This window comes from Alosa alosa, chromosome 19 (genome assembly GCF_017589495.1).
Source record: "Alosa alosa isolate M-15738 ecotype Scorff River chromosome 19, AALO_Geno_1.1, whole genome shotgun sequence".
Classification (NCBI taxonomy): Eukaryota; Metazoa; Chordata; class Actinopteri; order Clupeiformes; family Clupeidae; genus Alosa; species Alosa alosa.
Window position 1 is genome coordinate 12,597,776 of NC_063207.1, and position 13,319 is coordinate 12,611,094.

Sequence of the window (13,319 nt, forward strand, 5' to 3'; positions counted from 1 at the left end):
GGGTGGGGTGGGGTGGGGTGGGGGTGGAGAAAAGAGAGGAAGTGGATGCGGGGAACATGGACAAGGAGACACATCTACTCATGGCATCAACTCAGGGAGATAGAGAGAGAGAGAGAGAGAGAGAGAGAGGGAGAGGGAGAGAGAGACAAAATAGGATATGAGTAAAAATAAAGAACAATAGAGAGTTCTAGTCAAGTCAAGTCAAGTCAAGTCAAGTCAAGTCAAGTCAAGTTTATTTATATAGCACATTTCATACACAGAGGTCATTCAATGTGCTTTACATAAACAAAACCAAACGATAATAACAAATAAAAGCATAGAAGGGCAATATAGTCAAAGAATAGTTAAAAGGTAAAGATCATAATAAAAAGAAAACATAAAACACAAGGTAAAATCATTTAAAAAAATAAAGAATAATTAGTAAGCAAAAACAAAGGCAAAAAAGTAAAAAAAAAGTAATAAAAAGACAAAGTAGAATAATTATCGAGGCAGATTCAGAATTTGTAACTCGGCACAGTTAGCACAAAGCGCCTGAGAACAGTTTGGTCTTAAGTCTAGATTTAAAACTGGCTACAGTTAAATTTTTTTTAATGTCATCCTAAAGTTGGTTCCACAGCTGAGACGATATCAGCCAAAAGCTGCTTCACCATGTTTAGTTCTAACTGTAGGTTTTACTAGCAGGTTTTTCACCTGGGACCTGAGAGGACGAGAAGGTGTGTCCTGCTGAAGCATGTCTGACAAGTATTTAGGTCCTGCTCCATTTACTGATTTATAAACAAGCAATAGTGCTTTAAAGTCAATTCTGTGACTTACTGGAAGCCAGTGCAAGGACTTAAGAATTGGAGTAATGTGGTCAGTTCTTTTAGTTTTGTTAGAGTCCTAGCTGCTGCATTTTGTATCACCTGAAGCTGTTTAATAGTCTTTTTTAGGAAGGCCTGTGAACAGTCCATTGCAGTAATCAACCCTGCTGGAGATAAATGCATGAATGAGTTTTTTCTAAGTCATGTTTTGACATCAGCCCCTCTGAGTTTGACAATATTTTTGAGGTGGTAAAAGCTGATTTAGTTATCGCTTTCATGTGGCTGTTGAAATTTAGATCACTGTCAATTAATACACCAAGGTTTTTAACAGTATCCTTTGCCTTCAACCCTTTTGTGTCAAGGAGAGTGGCAACCCTAAGTCTTTCTAGAGAGGAGAGACAGAATAAGTGTGAGATGAACAAAAGGACTGGAGGAGAGAGAGAAAGATGATGAACCAAAAGAGAGGGATGAACAAACCCAGCAATAAAGTGAGAGGCACAGCCAGAGAGAGAGAGAGAGAGAGAGAGAGGGACAGATAGAGGCAGAGGCACGACAGAGAGGGAGAAAGAAAGGAGAGAAAGAGAAGAGACAGGGAGAGAGGTACAAGGGAGAGGAAGATAGAAAGAGGGACACAGAGACAGAAGGAGAGGTATGAGGTAGCGGGAGATAATAAGAAGGAGATGGAGCGAGAGCCAGAGGGAAAGAGAGAGAGAAAGAGAGGAGAGACGGAGAGGCTTGTCGCGTCACACATGGCTGGGCCCCTGAGACGGCCCCGGCCGAGCCTTCAGCTGCCAGCTGTCTGTTGCCATGAGGATGAAGTCATCTCCAGGGGCCCGCATACTAATGTAATCAATCAGCTCCCCACTGTGACACGCATCAGCTCAGGTGCCTGGCCGCTCCCGCTGCTGCCCCCACCGCCACCGCCACCACACGCTGCCACACCCATCTGCCTGCTCACCCACATACCCACATACCCACGTGCCCGCCAGCCTGCACACTGGGCTTCATACTGCACCTGTATTCTGGCAAAGTTGTGCCATGATGTGTCTTCATTTTGTTTTGTTTCTATCTTGCTTCCTTAATCTGTTATTTTATACATACTAGTGCAGTGCCCGTTCAAACATGCTAATCCTGTAGCCCAATTACATGCCTGCAGGTAGGCCTGCTTTAAACATAGGAAAGGGAAAAACATAATTCCAGGTAAGCATTCAATAATGAATAGGCCTACAGATAATATAATAATATAATAAATGTGAAGTGAGCAGAATTTAAGCATGGCTGCATGTGACATTTTTTACAAATCAAAATTACATAATCCTAACAGCTGTTTTGAGTCAAGGCTATATGCTATTGAATAACTTGATGATAGAGAAAACAAACCATTTTGTGGAATGATGCATCATATGACATTTGCAACGGTGTGACTCAAAAACAGTCTTTGGCCTATAAGTGACATCACACTCTATCTGCCACTCGTTGCTTGTCGCTGGTTATGCTTTGCATGTGTGGCATTCTGAGACATTCTTTAATTCGAGACCATTATCGCTCGTTTCAATTTAAGACCTTGCAGTTGGAATTGTCGTTTGCTTATTCAAAGTCTAAAGACAGTCCAAAGTAGGCTATTCGAAGTGTCTTACGTCATTTTGAAGAGCCACTGCATAGGCTACCTGTGTGTGTTGGCGTGTTGTTGCAAAATCCGCAGAGTTCACTTTATTGTTGAGGTCAGACATGTTAAGTTTTTACCCGTGTAATCTACACTGATCCAGTTCTGCCAAAGCCCTGCTTCTATCCTCACTGGTAGCTTACAGTACAGTGGTGTGTGGGAGGGGGAGTGGCTAGCGGCGAAAGCCAATGTGCTTCTTTTACCGATATATTTAACAATATCTTTTGCATTTCTTATTCAAACAACGTCAAATATGGCACTGCACTTACTCATGCCCATAGCAAGACACCTGCCAAGTTTGAAATCAGTCTGACAAACGTTCAGCGAGATAATGCGCCACAGACACACAGACATTCAGACACACAGACGCTTCTTGCTTTATATATATATATATATATAATAACATAATATCTTTCTACATCAGTGTTTTGACCAAGCCCACTTTTTTGTCAATCTTTTGATTTTGTTTCACTTCCTTTATCTCTCTCTCTCTCTGTCCTACCATCCATTTTTTCCTCTCCCTTGACATTTTAATTCAAAGGCAAGCACAATAGTGCTGAATGTGATAATCTTCGTCTCAGGTTCCAGGTGTGATGTCCTTACATGACTTTGAGCACTTTTCATCCCTTTCATGAGGCGCACCAAAAGGGTGTGACTGTGACAGAAGAGCCCCAGGAGCAAGCCTGGGGCAAGCAGTGGAAAAGGGGACTCACTCCCTCACTCATCCACTCCCTCCCTCATTCAGGAGGGAGTTTTGTGTGTTTCTGCACAGCAAAAAAAGAGGAGTGCAGAAGGGCACTAGAGGACAGGTGTCAGTACTTAGTACTGAGGGACTCTGGCCGCCCTGCTGGACTGGTTGTGTATTGTCGGACAATCTTATGTTTTGATGCCATGTGCCTTTGTTGTGGCCTGAATCCCACCTCCAACTTGCCACTCCCTGTTTTTTCCCACCACTTTCTGCCCACACCTGTGCTGTTCATCAGTCTGCTTATTATCTGTATTGATTTCTCCTGTCCCTTGTTTGTCCTCACCCAATGGTCTGTCTCCTTTGTTTAGACCGCCTAGTATTTAAAGTTCAGTTTATTTTCAGTTCTTTGTCTGGTTGTAACTGATTTTTGGTGAGGATAACGCTGCTGTGTCTGCCAGAGCTGTATTTCTGGTCTTCTGTGAATACTCTGCCTGTTTTTGGCTGAACTTTTGTGTTTTTGCCTGCGTTTTGGATACTCAGCCTGGATCTTTTGTGCTTTGCCCTTTTTGGAACTTTTCGTGTTTGGACTGTATCTCTTGTGCTTTGCTCTGTTGCTGTCTGGCTGCAACAATAAAACTGAACTACGCAATTTTCTGGTCTGCATTTGGGTCCTTGCCTGCAAGTCCTAACAACAGGGAGAAAAGGCTCTGCATTGCCTGTTTTGTGTATTTTCTGTTATTGAGAAACACTTTTCCTATCATATTTATACTTATGCAACATGCAGAAAACAATTAGCTGATAAATAACAATTGCATTATACTGTGATTATGTATAAATACTTTAAACAACCACTGACCATATTTTACAGACTTTGGGGCCTTATGAGAATCAAAAGCAAAATGGTGTTGCTATGTGTGTGTCTCACCAGCAGATGGCAACAAAGAGACACACTCGACTAGCATTCTGCTGCATAAGTCACATGGGTCCATGTCATTGAAACTCAGATTAGCACAAAGGGAAATTAAAGGTAAAAAAAACACACACACTCAAGCCAAATGTGAACTGATATTGCTATATAGCAACTGTTACTGGTTGTTTATTATTTGTGCCTCTTGTTCCACTGGCTCGCAGCATGTGTGTGAGAGAGGAAGTGGGATTGGGGAGCCACGAGGCACGGGGCATAGCTGAGATGCTTTTCTATTCAGGGGTCGCTCTCGTGAGTTAGCGCACCCACACTAAATGAGCTCCTGGAGTGTCATCCGGCACATTCTCCGGCTCTCTTCAAATCATCAATTATGCCTGCCGCCAGGCTCCTTCACAGCCTTGATTGCATGTTTTTCATTATTGGGCTAATTGTTTAATTGCTCGTCTGAATTGGAGAGAGAGACAGAGCGAGAGCGCAAAGGGGTTTTGAGAATTGTGATCGCGGCGGTGTCTGTGTGACAGTCCTCTATGTGATAACCGTGGAGGAACTGCATCAGATGAGCCAAGTGTGAAGTGCAGCACTGAATTATTATATAAAAGGATTGAGATTATCGTGAGGGTGCTCTTGTTTGTTTGGATAATTTTATGAATTTCACCCTATTCACACAAGCTACTGAAGTAACACTGTCACATCTGCGAGTGGAATGCCTCAAGTAGATTTAGAACACGTCATGATATCTTGTTATAAACATTTGTTTATGTAACACTTACGTACAGATGACATGATGGAAAGGATTCGATTTGAGTCTTTTGCAAGCATATAAGTAGAGCACTGATTGTCTAAATAATTACTGTACAGACATGCAGTAAATAGAGTAAAAGTACAGCAAGAACTGCAGAGCAGAAGCACTGAATATGTGGGGCTCTAACTTAAAAGGTGTGCAAAGTCTAAAGTCTAACTGAAGCTAATTTAATAATGCAATCTCTATTTCCAAATTTAATTTGATGGCTAAAGATCCTAAGCTCAAACATCAGTGGATCAGCTCAGTACACCACACCGTTGCAGAAGACACTTAGCCCCTTTGGTCATTGAGTGACTTTACTATTTGCCTATCATCTAAATTAGGGCCCGTGGTGTTCTAAGACATTCTACAATACTTAGAGTGATTTAAAAATGCTAACAATCGCAGGATACCTAAAAATATAAACTTCTGACATTTTTTAAATTACCTCAAGCTTGCCCCAGATGTCCTGGTAGTTCTCCTGATGCTGGATGTCTTCCAGCAGCTGCTGGATCACTGGTTTGCACTGAGCCTCCAGTCTTGGGGCTGGGGATGACGTCATGAGCGGACCCCTCCTCTTGGACTCTGGGGCACCCCAGCCCACCTCGTCCTCCGAGAGCAGGTCGCTGAGGGGCCCAGACTCGATGCTCTCGTCCAGGGACGGGGCGATGTCGCTGGAGGAGGTCGGGGACAGACGCCCCAGAAATGGCTTCTTGTAGGCCAGGACGGTGAGCAAGGATGGCTGTGGGCTGCTGCGGCAGCTGCTGCTGCTACCGCCCTCCCAGTCCTGGTTGGCCTCGGTCAGCTCCCAGTCGTCCACATCCTGAATGGACTCCTGGGTCAGCCTCTGCGGCAGCACTTTGGCCAGGCTCTCCAGCTTCAGGGCCAGCATCTCCGTCTTCCTCAGCTGTGACGGCAGCGCCAGGAACTCGTCCGAGCCGTACCAGTGCTCCTCGTTGGGGCTGGGGTCCTCTCCACGAGGGACGATCTGGGAGCCCGGGGCCCGAGGGACCATCAACAGTGAGCCTTTGGCGGTGGACGGAGAGAGCACCTCCGGACTGGAGGAGGAGAGGTCCTCGCAGGCCTCAAAGTCTGCGGGGTTGATGTCAGGAGTGACAGGCAAGGGGCTGTCAGAGTCTGAGTGGGTGAACTGACCACTCTGTGGGGCTTTGTCCTGCAGGGGACTTGTGGAGGCGGCATTGTCCAGCTCGGGTCCACCCTGGCCTACCTCTGAGGAGCTTCTCTGCAGGGGTACATGGGCTGCCCCTGGGACCGGTGGCCTCTGGTAAGTGCTCTCCCTGCTCGCCTGCAGGTTCCTCTTGTTCATGGCGTTGAGACTTTCATACGAGTGCCTGGCATTGCTGGGGTACACAGAGTCAAGGTCCAACCAGAATTTGGATCGATCTGGAGGGTCCAGCAGGGAAGGGGTGCTTCGGCTTAAGTCGGCCTGGAACTGTAGGGCATTGGGCAGAGTGGACCTCTGCATCTTGCCGTCGGCATCCCCCTCCAGGAACATGGCCCGTTTGGGAAGGGACGGCTGTGTGGGGGACACCTTGTTACTATAACTGCCCTGTAGGGGGCGTTTAGAGAGGACACTCTCCCCTTGAGGGGTGCCACACTGCATTGTGGGTGCAGACGTCGAGTCTCCGGTAACGGAAAGTGTTCTGGACGAAGCTTTGAGCCCCTCCGTGGAGGTGCTTGGCTGCTCGGTGCTAGTCTCTCCGGTCAGGTTCTGTTTGGAGGAGGACAGCTGTTTGGCTGCAATGGTCAGCAGGTCCACACTCTGCAGCAACTCGGGGAGATCGCGCTCCAACTCGGGGTACAGGCTGCGGGGCTCGGAGCCCCGGCCGTGGCCCTCGGGGTCGTCGCTGGGGCTGTAGTCGCTCAGCTCGTAGGCGGTGATGCCACAGTCCAGCGAGAAGTAGTCCCGGCTGCACTTGATGGTCAGCTGTCCGGAGTCGTCAACCTCAGTCAGAGCGTCCAGACGAGTCTGCAGAGAAATATTCATTAGACCACAGCTGCAAAAAAGGGTGTGATATTCAAAGTTATGCCCTACCAGAGTGCACATTTAAAAATAGAAGGGAAAAGCTTGTCATGCAACAAGTGTCTTGAATCTGAAGAGTCTATTTATGCCAAATTGTCCAGTCCTTGAAGAAAATCTACTGTATGTAATATCCCAATATATTTCACCAGTATTGCAATAACATCACTTCAGAAAAATCAAGAACTAGACCGCATTTAATTAAAGTTACACATTGCTTGTTCATATTAAATGATGACTGATGCAATCTTAAGCAGATCTGTTTCTTTGGAGTGATTCCTTTAGTTTGAAACCCCTTGTCCTTGACATTACAAATGAGCAGGTTCACTTGTATTCACAAAGCTACTTGAGCATGGGGGACTGTGGGTGGTCCTGATTCTCATGTGTGTCTGGTTCTTTGTGTCTGGACCTTTAATTTCAAACCCCCCTTGATACTACAAATAAGCCTATTCAAATTCTACAACTTACATTCACAAAGCTTCCAATTCCAACTTTTACAATACAGATGTAGGCCTACCCAGAGCCCCAGAGAGAGGCTCTGGGCCTACTAACAGTCTTTTTGGATTCCGTGCCCTTGTCATTTTGTGTGTGTGTTCGTGTGTGTGTGTGTGCGGTGTGTGTGTGTGTGTGTGTGTGCATGCGGCGTATGCGGTGCGCGTGCGTGCGTAATGCGCAAGGCGCAGGCGCAGGAGTGCACGCGGGTGTTGGGGTCGCCACGGGCCGTCGGGTCCTGCGAGAAGGCCTGGAGGATGTCGGTCTGGCGGGTGTAGTTGCCGTTGGAGTCCTGCAGGCCCTGGAGGAGCCTCTCCTTCAGCACGAGCACAGACACGCGCAGCTGGTGCCACAGCAGCTGCACACTGCGGATGTCCACAATGATGTTCACCGAGTAGGACAGCAGCTTCAGGGAGAACTCTGTCTCCAGGAGGGCGTGGATCTGCTCCACGTGGTCTGAGATGTCCTCACAGATGTCCTGATGGAGAGGCAGACAGAGAAGGAGAGAGAGAGAGAGAGAGAGAGAGAGAGAATGAGAGAGAGAAGGAGGGAGAAGAAAGGTAGAATATCTTTAGAATAATGGCTACATGGATTGCAAGTTGGCTTCAACATCTCTTTCAGCCATCGGCTAATAATAATGAGCTGTTGAAATCATGATTCCATCTCAGACAGGGTTACATATATCAGATCTCACATATGTATTATTATGTCATGCAGAGGTCCTTTTGAACAGCGGGAGGGTCTTAATTGAGCCCCTTTTTCACTTCAAAGACCCATCAGCAGGTAACAGCTCTCTTGAGAGGCATGGGTTTAGGGGGGGGCACAAGGACCTCAGATGAAAACATTCTCTAAATGCAGCCTATGATTTCACGGGAGACGTGTAATAGCACCGCAAGATGTCTGACTCATTTCTACTTCAACACTCACAGTGGGGGGAAAAGAGGTTATTCCTTAAACAGCCATAGGTTTGGGTACCGAAAAAGTTGGTCTTTTTCACAGAAATGGAACAGAACTCTATACACTGCCAATCAAAACGTTTCAGAAATAATTTCACACAGCATGCTGTTCGCATTCTACTGGTAAGGTGCAAGACTACACACAGTACTGCAACCCCCCTGCAATATGTATAGCGAGCCCACAATTCTACCTTCAAATTCACTGTTGCAAATGCTACCTTTTGAAGTGTGGTTGAATATTTGAACAGCTACTCACATCTCCAGAATTAATTTGCCAGAAATGGACACACGTACATTTATGCCTCAGTCAAAACATCCCTAGGTCCCTGCAAGCACTAAAAGCAGAAGCAGAAAGAGTACAGCGAGTAGCTGTGGGTTCTGCCCAGCCTTCTTATGGACGTTGTGAGTCAGGACCACATGGACGGTGAGTAATGACTGAAGGCAAAACAACAGAAAAGCCTGCATGTAAAAACATCCCCAGTCACACATTACATACTGTCCATATGGGGACTTCACTTTGATAACAACAACTATTGTAGCCTACTTTTAATGTGCTTCATCAATAAACATACTGCAGGAAACTGATACATTTTGACTGATTAACTGCAGGTAAATTATTAGGAGCCGAGCTAGACTACACTGTAAAACACTATAAAAGGGTACCAACACCAATCCCTCACCCTCTCCTACATGTCTATTCTAGCTCACAGGGCACAGGGCAAAGCCAGGAAAACAGCATGACCACAGCATGACATGGTGCTGCACATCTCAAACTAAAAATGTTTGTTTTTATTTGGGATCTGGTGGCTGGCAGTTTAGTGAAATGCTGTAAGTGAAAAGTACCAGACAGAGATGGATATACAGGGCTATTCTGGGGAGAAAAAATGGCCTGTCAAGTTTCTCAGTAATGAAACTGACGCCAAAAACTGATACCTGCTGTGTGGATACGGCACATCTATGTGACAAGTTAAAATAGAGGTCTACTTTTGCTCATTGTAAACATGCTATGCCTCAGTGACATAAGCTAAATCCTCTCTGTGTGTAAAGATGACACTATATAATTTAAAGTGTTATTTAAATATTAGTCTTGTTTATATAAATATCTTTCTTGTGTCTATGCCGATATGCATAGACATGCAAAGCAAAAGTTAACATTCAGACCAACACAGGAGGACGTGCTGAACATCAACTGCCAGGCATTTATGAGATGGAACAGGAAGATGACTGGCATGACAGACCAGGGGGTCACAAAAATCCCCCCGCTCTTGTCGACGCCGGACATAATTAGAGAGCCCGAGTGGATTTGGCACAGCGGGACAGCGTGGAGCCGGCCACGTACAGAGCCAGGGAAAAGAGCAGCTAATTCAGTCAGAAGTGGCACAGATAGTGGGGGTGCCAAGCAGATCCATCCAAACATACATACCCACAAACACACACACACACACACACACACACACACACACACACACACACACACACACACACACACACACACACACACACACACAGCTGCTGGCAACATTTCTCAGGGCTTTCAGAGATGGTAGACAACGGGTGTGAGCTGATATTATATTATAGAGTATCATCACTCCTCCAAAAGCCCCTGTAACCACAATGACAACACCCCAGTAGCTGCTCATAATGTCACATCTATTCATTTTAAGTCCTGATCGGTTGCCACTGCTGTTCAGGGCAAAGGGAACGTCTGGAGGTCTCAGGAAGTGACCTCTGTAGAGGACTTCAGAGCAATGAAAGTGACATGTGGCTTTGCAGGTTTGTGTGTTTTGTTTTGTTTTTGTTTGTTGTTTAGAGAGAGATATGGCTTGAGTGCACTGATTTTGTCCATTGGAGGAACAGAGGAGCATTTGTTTAATCAGTGTGCCGCTACATGTTGATAATGTATCCATCTGTTAAGTCCCGTCTGGCTATGCTGCTGGGTTCTGTGCAAGATATTTCATCTTTCGCTTGGTTCAGTGTTCTGGGGGAGTTAGACGTTTGGAGAATATAGGGCATGATTTGGGCTTGGACTCACTCCCCTAAAGCCTGCTGAGTCCTCGCTCATCACAGGGGCCTAAATCAGTGGTGACATTGTAGAGGGAGACAGACAGACGCAGAGAGAGAGAGAGAAAAAGAGAAAGAAAGAAAGAGGGTGTGTGTGAGAGAGAGAGGGAGAGAGAGGGAGAGAGAGAGAGAGAGAGAGAGAGAGAAAGAAAGAAAGAGGGTGTGTGTGAGAGAGAGAGGGAGAGAGAGAGAGAGAGAGAGAGAGAGAGAGGAGAGAGAGAGGGAGAGAGAGGGAGAGAGGCTAATTTGACATCAAAAGTCATCTGAGGACTATAGGCACATCTATCTCAGATCCCAATTTCCAACACAGCTCTCTTTTAAGCGTGCCATTCAAAACCAACATCAGCTGAAGAAGAGCCTTCATTATCGCCCTCATATTTTCAGCTGTCTCAGACACAGTGAGAACTGTGAGTACCAAGATTAACATCAGGACTTTAAATTCCATCTTTTGTCGGAGAACAGCACAACAAAACGACTTACTGAGAGATTCATCTATCAACTTCAAAGAACAAACTTTCTCCATGCTCCAATCTTGTTTACTTCCCTGTTTTGGGATGGTGGAGCAACAGCTCACCCTTTCCCTGACTTCCTCCCCCATGTATCCTCCCCAGCACCCTCAACCCCAGGGGGTCAGAGACAGAGGAGCTCAGCTGTCCCCTTTCTTGGACAGATGTCCCTCACAGATGCCTTTCACAATGTTGCTCTTCAGGGAGCCCTTCTTGTCAGTCCATGGAAACTCCTACAAGCCCCAAACTTGGCCCCCACATGCTAACAGCATTATCGCTGCGCACACAGCCATTATCATCAACTGAATAAACACTTATCATGTATAATACCATAAAGCAGGTGAGGGGACATGTGCACGGAATCTTGGATGGCTTTCACATGTTACTATGGTAGCAGGGCACTACATGGAAACAGGAGCTCCTTAACAACGTGATGACAACAACGGCAGCGGTCATCAGTCAGCAGCATCACGGGCCGCTCGTTACATCCAGGTGCCCGAAATAAACGTGGCATCTCTGAATGTAGGTCAAACACCCGGGCGGAAAGATAAAGCACCCCCGCCACTCTGCCAATGCCTGCAACTCGGTGAACTCGAAAATAAACACACAGTACTGTATGGAAGACTGGTGGGTATACTGTAAACTCACAGGGCAGAAAGAGACAGGGAGGGAGAGAGGGGGGGAGAGAGAGAGAGAGAAAGAGAGAGAGAGGGAGAGAGATTGTCATGCCAATAAAGCACATTTGAATTTGAAACAGAGGGAAAGAGAGAGAGAGGGAGAGACAAAGATGGGAGAGAGAAAGAGAGAGAGAGAGAGAGATGTTTGAAAGGTTATAGATAAAGGGTAAAGTAAGGTAGCATGCTGAGTGTGCAGCCAGGCTACAGTTTCCTTACTAATATCTAAATGACTCAGCAAAGCTGCTTTGCCTAGCCCGACTCATGAATTTTATCTACAGGGAGCTAATGAACAATCAAGGCACCAAATAGCAATATAATCATCTACAAATAGGAAAATAATGAGAAGATAACAACCAACTCCAAGATACATAAATATGCAATACATTAATGTCACAAAGCCCCCAATGAACTGTTTGCACTGCAGAATTATACAACGAGATCAAGTACAAAGAAGTAGAGTCTGACTAGGCAATTACTGACAACAAAAGCAAGCAATAAACACTGTGACTGGACTGTAACTAGATTCAACAGACCAAAGTGCCTCAGTACCTGAATATGTGTTCACAGTGGTTTAAAGCCACTGCAGCTCATTGTGTGGTTTCAGTGGAAACTGCTGAATGAGTCCTGAAGTCAACACTGTCTGTCTGTCAAAGCGTACTGACTGAGAGGTCCGACTGCAGTCACAGACTTCAGCTGTCCTCTGAACACCATGTGCACCACGGCATTAATGACAAAGGCACAAATGCACGACACACACACACACAAGCGTAGGCACACAGACACACACATCCCATTTTGTGATTATAATGATATTTTAGGCTTAGAAACCTGGCATTAAGAGAAATCCGTTCTGCCTGTTATCTAGCTATCATTTCATCAAGTCAGTTCGTTTAGTCACATTAGTGTTTTACTGTCACTTCATCTACACCATTCCTTCTGTCTAAACAGCCACACTGACTCAGAGAAATGACAGACCCCTCCAGCAGTCCCCCGGAGCAGTTGTTTTGTAATGCCATTGCAAACTTGTTTTAAACTACACATAACTCTGACACTGCATTCTACCATGAGGATCATATACTCACATTGTCCGAAGTGCCAATTCACACTCCTACACCAAAGCAGGTGTCGACCCAGACAGACCATACTGTATCTAAGCTTCTTTAATAATGTGCACTGTAAAACACATATATAAAAATACAGAACTACCCAAATGTTTCAGCTGAGTCAGGACTGTACTTCCCTGAGCAACTGCAGTAAGGTCAAAATCATTAACGCACAGCTATAGGCAAACTAGTTGTGCTGAGTGAAGCAGTGTCTTCAGTGGCAGTACTTTTCCCTCATGTTGTATATAGCTCTCTCTTTCACTCCTTCCTTTCTTTCTTTCTTTTCTCTCTCTGTCACTCTCTCTCTCTGTTCCCTCCCTTCATCCCTGACCTCGTTCTCTGCTCTTCTCTATAGAGGAGGGGCTCCCTGACAACACCACCAGGGGCTATTTTGGGCTTTGACCTCAGACACACACACACACACACACACACACACACACACACACACACACACACACACACACACGCCACACACACACGCACGCATACACGCACACATACATGCACACAAATACACACACACACACACACACACACACACACACACACACACACACACACACACACACACACACACACACACACACTTCCTCGTGCGGGTGTCACTACAAATATCCCAACTCCCA

General features: G+C 45.9%; 1 protein-coding gene across 1 annotated transcript in view; it reads right to left on the reverse strand.

The window, feature by feature from the left end:
- akap6 (A kinase (PRKA) anchor protein 6) overlaps nucleotides 1-13,319 on the reverse strand; it is a 130,283-nt gene that overhangs the window by 94,920 nt on the left and 22,044 nt on the right. The window contains 2 exon segments of the mRNA XM_048227818.1: nucleotides 5,306-6,847; nucleotides 7,596-7,868. Coding sequence (XP_048083775.1) covers nucleotides 5,306-6,847; nucleotides 7,596-7,868 — 1,815 coding nt within the window.